The sequence below is a fragment of the Schistocerca cancellata genome, chromosome 4 (genome assembly GCF_023864275.1).
Source record: "Schistocerca cancellata isolate TAMUIC-IGC-003103 chromosome 4, iqSchCanc2.1, whole genome shotgun sequence".
Classification (NCBI taxonomy): domain Eukaryota; kingdom Metazoa; phylum Arthropoda; class Insecta; order Orthoptera; family Acrididae; genus Schistocerca; species Schistocerca cancellata.
In genome coordinates this window covers 579,979,440-579,993,622 of record NC_064629.1, presented here as the reverse complement: position 1 = coordinate 579,993,622, position 14,183 = coordinate 579,979,440, and the positions used below count along the sequence as shown (strand labels likewise).

Genomic DNA, 14,183 nt, shown 5'->3' with positions numbered 1-14,183 from the left:
ACTCTGATATTGATGAAGCGGTGCAAGCAGAGGTGAGGCTGTGGCTCCATCAACAAAGACAGACAGTCTACAGTGACAGTATCTACAAATTGGTCCCTCTTTGGGAGAAATGGATTTATCATCAGGGTGATTATGTTGCTAAATAATTATGTAGACATGAAGAATAAAGATTTAGAATGTTGCTAATGGTGGTTTTATTTAAAAAGCTGTAAGAATTTTCACGTAAAAATTTCAGAGGCATTACTTTTTAGCATGTACTTCTGCATTTATGTCAGGAACACACTGATGCAAAAGCAACAGAGGTAGTGGGCCGAACAGACAGGCTGCTCAGACTGCCCACCAATCTGGACACCCTCCTCCTCCCCTCCCCTCTCCCTCCTTCCAGGCTGCACAATCTTTTCTGAAGGCATGTGATTGGTGCACTCATTGGGTCCCTGGTGGAGGAGTATGTGGTCCAAATGCTATAAAGGAAAGAACTGGACATGAACCTGACACTTTGCCTGAAGGTGACGAGTAGGATACTCGTTGATACTTTGTGCCCATCAAATGCCATGACTTGGCTGATAACTCGAGAAGAGTTCATTAACAAAATTTGCCAAGAAAATCTGCATTCCCATATAGCACACCTCCATGGGGAGGAAATCCACTTCCGATTAAAGATTCTGCAAAAGCTACAATGCAAGAAGGTTAGTCTGTTCAGCCAACTGGCTCTTTTACAGGGTATGGGAATAGGGTGGTGATGCTGCACTTCACTTTCATATGACATCACATCAACATGACAAGGCCAGAATACATTCCACAGCATGCTATTTCAGCCCTAATGCAGGAACACATCTGTGTCACCAGGCTAGAACTGGACAAAATTGCACAAACTCTCCTCATGTGCCACCTGCATCTTTCAGTCAGTCTCGTGTCATGCACAAGGGAGTAGGTGATTGGAAACACCTTCACAACCAGTGAACTCTGCAGCAGAAACCTATTGTGAAACAATGCAACAAGTTCCACCACCTTCTGGGGGCTTACCTACAGAATGTCAACACTAGTGATTCGAAGACTATCATGAATTTGACCAGAAAGGAACTGGACTATGTGACAGCTTCTGTGCTGCCTAAACATGAGATGGTCAGCAGCATTGAGCAAGCCAGGTGTGTGCTCCCCTCTGATACCACTAAAGAATTGAGAAGGGAGACTTGCGTGGTCCTTGACAAAAGCCAAAATTCTGAAGAATAACATCTCGCCAGCAGAATGCACTGCTATATGTGTCTTCCGTGAGGACAATAACACAGTCATCATAGCAGCTGACAGAGACAATGTGACAATGCTGTTACAGTCAGATGACTATTGGCAGACGATTCAGATACTACTACAGGATCCAGCATGCTGGAAAGTGAAGAAGGATCCTACACCAGCTGTGACACAGAACATCATCACACTCCGCAACAATGTGGGTCCGAACAAGGAAATGGTCAGAATGCTGTACCTGTAAGCACCAGTACCATCATAGCTTTATGGTCTCCTTGATACAGAATTCCACTATGCCTGATAGTGAGCACGGTAAATTTGCCAATGTATGGCATAGTCAGTACCGGGCACAGCTACTAAAACCTCTTGTGGCTCTTTGTCCACACAATGCCACAAACTTGGCAAAGTTTGTGAAATTGCTTCAAGAAAGTTATCTGGATGAGGATGAACTTCAGTGTCCTGTCTCTCTTCACAAGGGTACCAATAAAGTTTCTGCTGTATTATTGGAGAATCACTTTGACAGCAACATGGCGAAACTGTTTTGACATGCACTCACCAACACCTACTTTCATCGTGGCAGAAAGTGCTGCAAACAGATAAATGGAGTCATCATGGGATCCCCATCTAGTGCCAGGCATCACTAACCTATATACGGAATACTTCCGCATGGCTCAACCAAAGGCAGTCTACAGATTTTTGCACGACACATTTGTGACTTGTGGCAGAGGAATTCTTGTAGGTTTTTTTCACCATGTGTACATTAACAGCATACACATTATCAGGATCATCATGGAGGTAGAAGAAAACCGATGCCAACTGTTCCTCGTCATTCTGATAAAAAAGAATCCTGACCATACACAGGGATATTCATTCTGTAGGAACAAGATGTACAGAGACCTGTAGCTAAACTCCAATAGTTGCTACTATCCAGTGCAACATAAACCTGTGCTCACCATCCTGGTACACAGAGCGCGAGCCATATTGACACGGAAAATCTGCCTAGTGAGTTGCACTATCTGCATGAAATATTTCACAAGAGTGGCTACTCAGAGATATGTACAAAGTGAGCTTTCCAGCTGAGGAAGGAGAAGAAGAAAGAAAACAAATCAGAAGAAAACACCAACCTCCTCTCGTTCCTTCTATATGCAGGGCCTTCCACAACCACAATGCCATGGTAATGGAGTAGCACATAATAAAAACAGTTTTCTGGTCAGTGGTTAAAATCAAGAATATACTTGGGTTAGTCAAACACCAACTGGGGCTATGGGCACCTGGCGTCAGTTAAAAGTGTGGCAAGCAGTACATAGGCAAGGCACAGTGAAATATACATGCAGCACCAGGACTTGAAGACACCCATACCCACCCAACCTCTCTCCATCCTGCCCGGGGGGGGGGGATGTTGATACCTCCAATAGTGACATCTCTTCTCGAGGCATGTGTTTGCCCCATCCATTTGGCACTTGACAGAGGAATGTGCAGTCCAGTGGCTATAAAGGAACAAGCTGGACTTGAAATCGACACTTTCCCCGAAGATGACCAGTAGGAAACATTGCGAAACGACTCAGCTGATAACCCAAAATGATTTCATCATTGAAATTTTTCAAAAAAGTCTACATTCCAAGATATACATCCATTCTACAGCTTTCTTTAGCCTTTGTTATTATAGTGGGAAATTCAGAAGTGAAAGAGAAGTCGGGTAAGGAGATTACATATCACGAAAATTAATCTCAGCAGCCCTAGAAGAAATTTTCAGATCCTTAAACATGGAAAAAGAAAGAGCAATCTACGTTAATGGAACAAACCTAAATCACTTTTGTTTTGCTGATAGCATTCCCTTAGCACAGAAAGACTTCAACAGTGAATGACATATCATAATAGTGAATGTTTTACTGTTTATTGTAAAAATAAAATTTACAATCAGTGTGTGTTATCAGTGTTTGCTTATTGCAGTTAAACACAGACTTTTACTGTGAAAAACATTCAGAAACCCTGGGTTGCTCAGTGAGTAATTGACACGCACGTTCAGAATTATAATGAGAGGCAGGGCAACAAACAAATGGACCAGGGAATAGGCTGGAGTGGAACATATAATTATAACTACTGAAAATGAAGTGGAGACTGGCTGGAAATGCAGCCAGGCGAATGGATTGTAGATGAACCCAAGAAGCTCTGCAAGAAAGGCCCAAGGAGCAACGCAATAGAAACCATTTCCAAATAAGAAATTTCTAAGATCTGTTTGAAGACTCCTTCACAGAAACTGCTTAAATTTACAAAGCTGCTTTCATAATCATAACTTTTTACAACTTTTACTGTAAATTATCATATCAGTGGTTTTCAGTTGAAGGATTTTAGTGTAGGATGTAGGAGTGTAACAGTGAGGAGATTTATGGGATTTAGTGTGGAATCTGCCAGAGTGAATGTAACAATGAAGAGGTTTATAGGGTTCTTCAGAACAACTGAATTTGTTGGTGACATTGTCTTTTTTTTGTCTCAGCATGTTGTAGATTGAGTGAGTAGAAATGATGATCTGTAAATGCCATTCCATGTTAGTCAAATTATACATTTTTATTCTATTTCAGTTTTATTACTTGACAGTAGCTGATATAATATGTCACAAAGGTTTAAAATCGTACTAATAAAAGCATGAACTATGAAATTCCAGACCAAAAATGACATTGAAAACTGTAATTATAATATTTATTTATATTTATTCAAATAACCTTTTTGGAGGGTACGATGGATAAACTTCTGCTCTGCTTCTTTGTGTTTAATTTTCTTTGTTCCCAGACTTTCTTCGTCCTTTGAGTGTCTCATTGCTTTTCTTCTGGAGTCCACATCCTTCCATTTGATGACTTCTTTCTTTTCTGAAATCCTGCCTTTTCTGTTGCTTCTTTAAAATGTGTTCTTGGACCGTGTGGATTTGTAGCTGTTAAGTAAGTTGAAAATCCACTTGGTTATCTGTTATTGTCCCTTCGGTATGTGTGTCCATAAAACTGTACTCTTCTTTTCCTCGTTACACAAGTTACATTTTCAAATTTTGACCTTAATTTGTATTCTGTGTAACTATTACTTTGAGGTTCCAGTATTTTTCTTATAATTCTTTAGTTAACTTTTTCTAGTTTTTTGAGTTCCGCAGCTCTAGTTAGTTTAGGAGAGTTTCAGGCCTTCATGCTTTTTGACAGTATTTTAGTCTTTTGTTCAAAGACAAAGATTTTTGTTATATGTGTTTTATGTCATAAGGAATGCACTCTCCACCCTGTGTACTCTTTTTTCTATTGCTATCTTTTTTTGTATTGCTTATTATCTGTTCTCCTGGATACTAAAAACAGTTTATTGTAGATATTGTGTTGTTATTAATTTTAAGATTTTAGGAGGCATCACTGATATTTATCATGAACTGTGGTTTTCAAATGATATTTCTAGTCCTATTTTGGCTGCTTGTTTCTGTAGTACTGCCATTTTGTTTTTTGGCACTATCCAGTGAGTCAGTAACTACACAAAGTCGTCTGCAGAAGCTAGATAATTTATGGTGATTTTACTTGGATTTCTTCCAAATTGAATGCCCTAACTATTGATGGATTTCTTCTAGTCTCTTGTTACTGTCTTCAGTGTACTATTGAAAAATTGAGGTGACCGATCATCTGCTTGTTTTAAACATTTCTGTATTTCAAAAGATTTTAACAGGTACCCCGTAAATTTTGGTTTCAATGTTGTGTTTGTTAAGGTTATTTTAATTATTTCTGTTGTTTTATTATTGAGTCCAAATTCCTTTATAGTGTTGATGAGTGCATTTCTATTGATTGTGTTGTAGATTTTTTAAAATTAAAAAAAAGTTATCAAACATTTCAAATTCAGATTTCCCTCATTTGTGTTATTTTCTGTTGATTTAGTATTTGCTTTGCGCAAAATCTCCCTTCCTAAATCCCGCTTCATGCTCTTCTAGTTGTGGATCAAGTATTTCTTAAGCTCTCTTTCAAAAGTGCCATGGACAAGATCTTATACATTACTGGCAAGGGGGAGATTCCTCTATAATTGTTAGGATATGTTTTCTTTCGTTTCTTACATAGTGTATTTATTAATAACAATGTTTAATTTGATGGTAAGGAGCTGTTTGCTGTCTAGATTTCACTAATGTTAAAGAAAGAATAATGTTGTCACTAGAATGTTTCCATAATTCAACAATTATATTGTGTTGTCCTGATGCTTTTGTTATTTTTAAGCTTTTTTAAGATTTTTTTCTGGTTTCTTCTATTGTTGGTGACTTAGAATCTGCTTGAATTTGGATTTTATTATCAAAATTAAATTCGTATTTTTGTAGTTTGTGATTGTGGCTATGTAGCTATGTGAATTAACTTGCAAGTATTCTGCAGTTCTCACTGTTATTATAGGCAGTCTTTCATGTTTTTTAATATATAAACTGCAAACTTCATGGTGTGTATTTCTTTAAAATATTCCTGACATCAGTCGATCTTTTATATGTTGTAATCTGATCTTTTTGTGACATTTTGATACAAGTTTCCTGGCTTCTATAAAATTTTCCACATTCTTGTCATTCCTATTTACATTCCAGATGTTCCAAGCTCATTGTCTTTTTTATGATTAATTGATCACAATCATCATCCCACTAGGCATATTTACTTTCTTTTTTAGGGGAATAGTTTCTTCTGCAGTCTGAGTAATGTATTTTTAAAGGTGTTCTCTACATTTAGGTAACCTTTTTCCGAAAAGCATTTTTAAATCAATTTATGTATGTAACTCCTGTGTGTCAAACATTTTGGGTTGATATTTGTTCTTTTTTCTATATATCTGTCTAATAATAATAGTAGTAGTAGTAGTAGTAGTAGCAGCAACAAAAATGTTCCCTAAAATTTTGGGAGAACTGTGAGATGTCTGCAACTTGCTGCTACAATGTATCAACGCAGAGTCTTCTGGCCACCTTCAAGTGAATACTGATGCAAATGATCTGACATCAGGTATTTTAAGACCCCACAGCTACATGCTTTTGACATTGCACGTGCGGTACTTGGGTGCATGTGCTTCTGCTGAAAGTCTGTGTGCTGTGCCGCGCGCCCTCTGTAATGGGAACTCGCTGCATCAATTTCAGTTCAATTGTCTTGGCTCGATGAAATGGCAGAATGATGCTGGATGTGCAGAGCATGAACTTTTTCTGTGATAGGATTCCACACAGAATTTAAACGGACAGCACCGTCTCAATTGATTCACTTGCTAAGGAACTCATACAGTTGTATGGAGCTGTGGAAGTTTGATGTATGGGCCACAATTTTTGTTTCATTGTATATCATCAAATGACCAGTGGAAATAGAATTTCAGCAGTAGTGGACTTATTGGCTTGAAGGAGGTGAGTATGCTGTTGATGTTGGACAGTGTGATCCTGCACAATGTGTGTCATTTGCCCTGTATAAGATTTCCTGTAAACACCTGTCTTGCACAACTCTAAGTCATCTTTTACAGAGCCCAAATGCACCAAGATTTTGGAATGAGAATAAAAGATTACATTAACTGTATATCTTTTTAATAGTCTACCTATTTTTACTGAAACATTCCCAATATATAGTAGATAAGCAACACCAACAAAATACACCACACATGTGCTGGTGGGTTCTAAAATACGTGGGCTCAGAGCATTTGTTCAGTATTCACTTGAAGATGGCCAGAAGACTCTACACCAAAATATCATGGCAGGAAGTTGCAGACATCCAGCAGACCTGAAATTTTATGGAACATTTTTTATGCTGGGAAAGTTCTTAAATTTCACATCAAGAAATTGTCAGGGAGGAATTGATGCAGTGTATCTGAAGATTTGATAAGCTATGTGAAAGAAAATCGAGGTTACTGAGCTCACTGATATGTTTATCAAGTTGCAGAGACAACAGTATTATTCCAAAGTTTGCTAAAATTTTTCATTTTATTAATACTTTCATCACAAATGATATCAAATGCAAAGCAATCATGGTTTTGGTAAGAGAAAGGATTCATGTTGGCTAGAGGTCTTAATTTTGCTCCTACACCTGTTTCACGACCGGTAGTGGACTTTTACCAGTTCAATCAAAGAGGTTGTGCACTGTCTTACAACAAATGCAGCTGAGAAAGTGTGTTGGGAGTCTTGCTGTGTGTTGACAAAATACCACTACTGAAGAGCAGCATTTTGCCTATGGAGAGGGCAGCCCTCCGTAACTTATGAGCAGACATAGACATTACAATGTTGTTTAAGCGCACTCTCTCCTCAACGAACTTTTTATTTGACAATGAGTGTTTTGAACAATCTGACAGTGTTGAGTGTGTTGAACAATCTGACAGTGTTGCCATGGGGAGTCCTTTGACTCCCCTGGTGACCAGTCTTTTTATGGAAGATTGTGAGGAGTGAGCACTCACCTCAGCTATTTTGAAGTCAACAGTATTTTTGTGTGCCGATAGTATGCAAACTGAACTGGAACACTTGTAAACTGTGTTCCTGAACAATTGATATTCATCTCAGGAAGCACAGAGAGCACTACAGAAGCACAAATGAAAGAACAAGGAAGAGGATGAGGCCTTCAAAGTGACTGCTTATCTACCACATATTGGAAATTTTCAGTGGAAACAGGTAGAATATTAAGAAGATATAAAGTTAAAGTAATCATTTGACCTCCTTCCAAAATTTCAGCCTTTTGAGCTCTGTCAAAGACGACTTAGAATTGCACAAGGCAGATATTTGTACATGGCAACCAATGCGCACTGTACAGGATCACATTTGTAGAACATTAACAGCGCATTTGCCTCCTTCAAGCCAATAAGTCCACTATCGCTGAACTATGTATGTCGACTGGTCATTTAATGAAATACAATGAAACAAAAATTGTGACCCATACATTAAACTTGTGGAGATCCATCAGCCCAGAGCATTTGCATCAGTATTCACTTGAAGATGGCAAGAAGACTCTGTGCCAAGATATTGTGACAGGAAGTTGCAGACATCTGGTAGTTCACCCAAAATTTTATGGAACAGTCTGTACACTGGGAAAGTTTTAAATTTCACACCAGTAATAATAATATTTACAGTTATTATAATAATTGATATTATTTGTATACAACATAACTATTTACTTCATTTAGCAAATTTACTGTGAGTGAATGCCAATAGATTTTTTATCTGATTATGTCCAGTCATTTATAGGCTGTTAACAATTGCACATATTGTCTTTTGTTCAGTCATTTGGTGGCCAGCCTGATGCACAGAAGCCAGCTCCGCAACATTCATTTTCTCCTGGCCAATTGCAACAGCTCCGTGTGCAGATTATGGCATATAGATTGTTGGTACGGAATCAGCCACTCTCACAGCAGTTGGCACTTGCAGTACAGGGCAAGCGACTTGATACTCCAGTACCACACCCCACGCAGTGTCCCACACCTCCATCACCATTTCAGCAACAGCAACAGTCACGTTCTCTTCAGATGCAGCCACCACCGCCTGATAGTGGTAAGAGAAGATTTAGAGAATAAAGCTTTGCTTTACTTTGAGTTGTCTAAATAACACAGTGTAATGACAGCACATACTTTCATTTTTGAAAAAAATAAATAGTAGAAAATTTCATTGTAAATATGAACACTTCTCGTTTTTTCCAGCATACTACTGTAGTAAGCACAATATATTTGAGAGCTGCTATTGTGAGTACAGTGTATTTTTAGGGGTTTCAGTATCTGGTAGGATAAGCAGAGAACTTTTGCCATTGATAGAAGGAAATGTAGACCTGCTTTTTCCCTTTCATTCTGACATTAATTTAACTATACGGGATATTTTTAATTTTTTCTCTACCTATTCTTCAGTTTAATCGCATTACATTAGATTGCAGCAGTTTGATTGTTTTTAGTGTAAAATGGGAGACTGTATAATTACATTAATTTCTTAAGTAGTGAACTAATGTACTCTTTAGGTTTCTGTAGTATTGGAAAGATGCTTACCAACTTGCAGTTCAAGGAACAGTTGCAAGCTCTTTCTTTCTCAGGTCTTATTACATATATCTTAGCTACTGTTTGATATTTACCTCAGAATTAAGGTTTATTTTATTAACTTCATGCCTCTTGTTTGGTAGCTGATGTTTATCAAGAATTGTGTGTGCAACAAATAGTCTTGTGTGACTGGAAAAAGTTGCGAGTCACTGCTGCGGAAAGGGTAATAGATGCATAAAATTATAGATCAATATCACTGACTTCCATATGTTGCAGTACCCTTGAGCATATTCTGAGCTCCAAAATTATGACATTACAGGAGGAAAACAAAACTTCTCTCAGAATTGGTGCGGATTCAGAAAAAGATTAGTCATGTGAAACACAGCCCATTTAATTCAAGCATGATGTCTCTCAAAGAATAGATGCATGTGAATAGGTAGATACTGTCATCCTAGCGTACCAGAATGTGTTCAACACCGTACTGCATTGTCAACTACTACTGAGATATGATCGTACAAAGTATTGTACAAGATACATGATTGGTGCAAGTGATATTTGATTAATAGTACCCAGTATGTTGTACCGGGCAGCACATGTTCCACAGAAATGAAAGAATACTGGGTGTGCCTCAAGAAAAGATAATAGGAGACCTAATGTTTTCGGTATACATTGTAGTGAACTGTGAATTCTTCTCTCTGCTGTTCGACATGAAATGATGAGTAGATGACTAATGATATTGCCCCACATTAGGAGCCAACAATTGCTTGATGTCAATAATGAAATGAAATCAAACACAAATGGTTCGTGATTAAGGGGTTCATGTATGAATTTAAAAGATTGCTTATATATTCAAAACATGAAAGAAATGTATTTATTTTCATGCTGTTTACATAAGCCAAAACAAAATTATAAATCCCAGGGCTGCTTTGACTGGGTGTGGACATCACTCAGTTATTAAGGGGAAGGAGGAGGGGACAAATTGACAAATCATCTCACCATTACTCATTATTGTTCGTCGTGTACTGCTGTCGGCGGGAGACGCTGTATCAGTTTGGCGTGTCACCTTGGGCTATGCGGCGCGAGTCTTCTGCCCCCTTCAGAAATCGCGGCTTTGTGGCGAAGCCAAGGTACAATCACCATGTTGTCTGACTGTTGTCATTGGTTGTATGGCTGAAGCTGTGCTATCATGGTGTAAGAAGGTGGGTGTTGGCGATGGGTGGAAGAGCGTCCATGTCCTCTTGCTTCTGCAGTGTCTCCACGACTCCCCTTATCACTTCTCCTCCACCCCTCAGCTCAACCCCTCTTCGAAACATTCTTCCTTTCCGTGTTGTCATTGGCGGACAGAATTTTCAATGCAGCCCAATGACAGATCACTGTTTCATAGCCCCACCTCTCCGTGTGGTGTGGAAATTTCCCATCTGGTGTGGGCTGGTGTGTGCTTCGTGAATTGGCATCTTTCTCATGATTTCACATTCTTACGATGTTTTCCTGCTTTCTGAGACTGTTGTGGGAGCAGCTACAGAACATTTCTTTGTGACCGATCTCTCTGCATGAGGTCGGGACAGACTCATTTTCGGGCTTCGTCTCAGAGTCTGCCAGCGTCCTTATTGTCGAGGAAAATGTCTTCTTAAGGATGCTGACTTCTTTCACACACCTCCCTCCACCGATTTCCCATGCGTTGTGTACGCTCCTGCTGCCTGTGCCCCTGGGGTGCTGGAATTGTCGGCACATTTCTGCTGACGTCATGCTTTCGTGTGTACATTCTTGGTGTTTCATCCTAATGGCTGCGGGTGTCAATCAGTTCTCGGCAGGCTTCTCATTGTCAGACAGGCCCTTCGCAATGTGTCCCTCCTTGAGCGAGGTGGGGGTGTCCATGCAGCTTCCCACTGTGTGCTTGAAGAATGACTGCAGTGTTCTCTCCTCAGGGACTCGCACCAGGGTGTCTGGGTCCCTCCTCCTCCTCAGTCGCTCATGGCAAGTTGGCGAAAGTGGCTGAGGTCGAACGTATTACACAGCTCCTTGTCATGACTATTAAGCTTCTGATATGGAAGTTTGAAAGTCATGGCAAAGTGGCCCATCTATATTCACTTGGCCCATCACACACACACTTCAAAAGAAAACAAAAATCTTCACTCCGTAACAGTTACACTAACACTTATTCACTGATGTGGGATATTGTGGGGATATTACATTTTCAGTTGTGCCCTAGCCTGTCAAGTCCAGTCAACCATTTACATATATGGTTGCTCTTAGTAAAAAGGTGCAAGACACATACAGATAAATAAATTTCCTTACAAGCAAACTTTTCATCAAGAACACTGTTACTTTGAACGTGATGACAACGTTGCATATGTATGTAAGAGAAGACATGCACAAATAAATGAAGATCAAGACAACTAAACAATACATGAGGAACGCAAGTAACATTGAACACAATGAAAGTGATGATAACAGTACAGACGTGCAAAAGATGTATCCAAAATAAACATGTATTTAAGACGAGTCTAAATTAAATAAACTGCTCACAATAATAATGTTCCATCACGTCACAGATGAGAATACTATACATTTAGCCAACACATAGAGTTAAGACATGTGAAACAAAAGTTCACTTTACACAGCAGTAATGTTTATAAAAGACTTATTTGTCAGAAATACAAATATGGAAAATACTCAAGACAGCATTAAGGCAAGTGACACAGGAGTTGGCCTTAAGTTGTGTTGTTTATCAAAGAGTGCTATAAAATCGATACAGAATGGATGTCAGTTCAAACATCTGGTCACACAAACAATAAATTTTCCAATGACACTTTATTGGACTGATAAGGATATCCTAGATGAGAGGGGATGGGTAGCACCTTCACGTTTTCGTCAACAGTGCATGTGTTTTCTTTCCTTTAAGATGTAAAAAAATAAGATTTTTACCTTTCCTTCTTCCATAGAACTCACAATCAATATATATAAAATACTCATCACTGATCTTTGAGAGGCCTCCTTCTCATTTACTAGTTTACATAGTGTCAGCTGTGCAAGCCACGTGAACGGAATTGAATGCCATCAAACAAAATTGTTTGTGTACCTCACTTTATATAGCCATAATTTAAGTATGCAAAATTTTTACTAAATTCAATAGTGCCAGCTGTGCAAGCCGTGCTGATGCCTAGAATGTCAATAATCTAAAAAGAAATCTTTTGTGTACCTTACTTTGTGCACTCGCGATGTTTTACCCAACCCTTAAATTGTAACATGCAAAATAATCCTAACATGCTTCAGTCAACGTTTCATGCAGTACTTTGCAAAGTTAAAATGTCTTCTCCGCTAACTGTAAGGTAACCTTTGGTATGCCTCTGTATGCTGCAACAGAAATCTCATCAAATATTGGTGTGTGACTGGTTTTCACCTTTCACGCTAGAGTCATTATACAGAACATCTCGCATTGTAATACAGTAAAACATGGATCTATCACACTGCATTGCAATTAAATATATACAACAAAAAGATACTCCCTTGCTACTGGAAGTATGCTGTCGAAAGCGGGCAGGTCCTCTCCTCCTTGCACTGCGCTTTGCAATGGTGCACGGAATGCAGGCACACACACATGCAACCATCATATCATCTCTCCACATTCACACCAAGTATTCTATTCTTCAGGTACACATAAAATGACTGTCTATGGTAAGCACAATAAGTAAGTACTAATTACAACAACAGAAAATCTGTTCACAAGATACAGCATGCTGTTAACAGACATCTACAATTTTCTATGCCACTACTTTCAAACAATACTCTATTGAGTCGTGTATGCTCTCAGGCTGCAGGTGTTGCATAGGCATTGGGAGCTACTACCTGTCGAACTGAGTATGGGCCCTCGTACAGGTGGAATAACTTTGTTATTCTTTTCTTTTTGGCATCCGATGGCCTATGCATTCTTACAAGAACTTAGTCCCTGGTGTTGTAAGTCTTTGTCCATTTTCCCTGCTCCCTTTTGATTTTTTTCATCACTTTCTCCATCATGAACTCTTGAGCTCGATTCATGTGTTGCTGGTGTGTCTCTGCCTCTCCTCCCGTCAGCGGTTTGACAATCCTGTCAGCCACCGACTTCTCCGGTTTCTGGAACTGTAGGTCTGTTGGTCTGTATGCTGTACTACAATGCGCAGCTTCTTTGAAGTATCTCTCTATCTTCAGTAGGTGCTGTATTCAGGCATTGTGTCTGTGAGGAACCAATATTCTAAAGAACATTTCCAGCTGTCACATGTATCATTCTGCAGGGTTGGACTGAGGATTTCTAATTGAGAAGTGTGTCACTTTGATCCTTTCCTTTTCTAGTCCTGCCGTCCTACTTGGAGATGTGAAAATTGTAGCATGGTCTGAGAGGACTCTCTTGGGCCTTCCACTTGTGTGCACATAATCTTCTGTCAAAAATTTTAAGCTGCTTTTTGTTGTGGTGCGGTTTGTGGCGTAAAGCCTGACATGCTTAGTAAATGCGTCCACAACACTGAAAATAAAGTGCCACCCAAACTATCCCTTCAGCAGAGGGACATAATGATGAACACACACCAGGTCATTTGGTGCTTCAGGTGTGATAGCATGCTTTCACCTTTCACAATCATGTTTGGATGTTTTACACACTGACACATGTCGCATTTTCTAAGTATCTCCATAACTTTCTGTCTGAGAATGGCTGTTCCCGCTCCTTGGTGATTGTCACGTACAACTTCATCACCCTGCAATGGCCAAGATGCTTGTGATAGTGTTCGATTAAATCTTCTAAAAGTGTGTCAGGGAGCCAAATTTTACACCTTCATTCTTTCACATTCCACCAGAAACATACCCTCCACTCAGTTGTGCACAATAGAGCAATATTTCAAATTTTCACATCCTCTCCACCAACACCGTACATCAGGAAATCCTTTACTCTCCGGATTTCTGGCTGTTGGTCTTTTACTGTGGCTAACTGTCTCCTTATTTCCAGATTGAATTCCTGAATCACCAAG

General features: G+C 39.3%; 1 protein-coding gene across 3 annotated transcripts in view; it reads left to right on the top strand.

The window, feature by feature from the left end:
* Window positions 1-14,183, top strand: part of LOC126184368 (ATP-dependent helicase brm) — a 437,613-nt gene that overhangs the window by 138,687 nt on the left and 284,743 nt on the right. For all 3 annotated transcript variants that reach the window (XM_049926751.1, XM_049926752.1, XM_049926750.1), the window contains one exon: window positions 8,452-8,719. In XM_049926751.1, coding sequence (XP_049782708.1) covers window positions 8,452-8,719 — 268 coding nt within the window. The remainder of the gene's footprint in view (window positions 1-8,451; window positions 8,720-14,183) is intronic.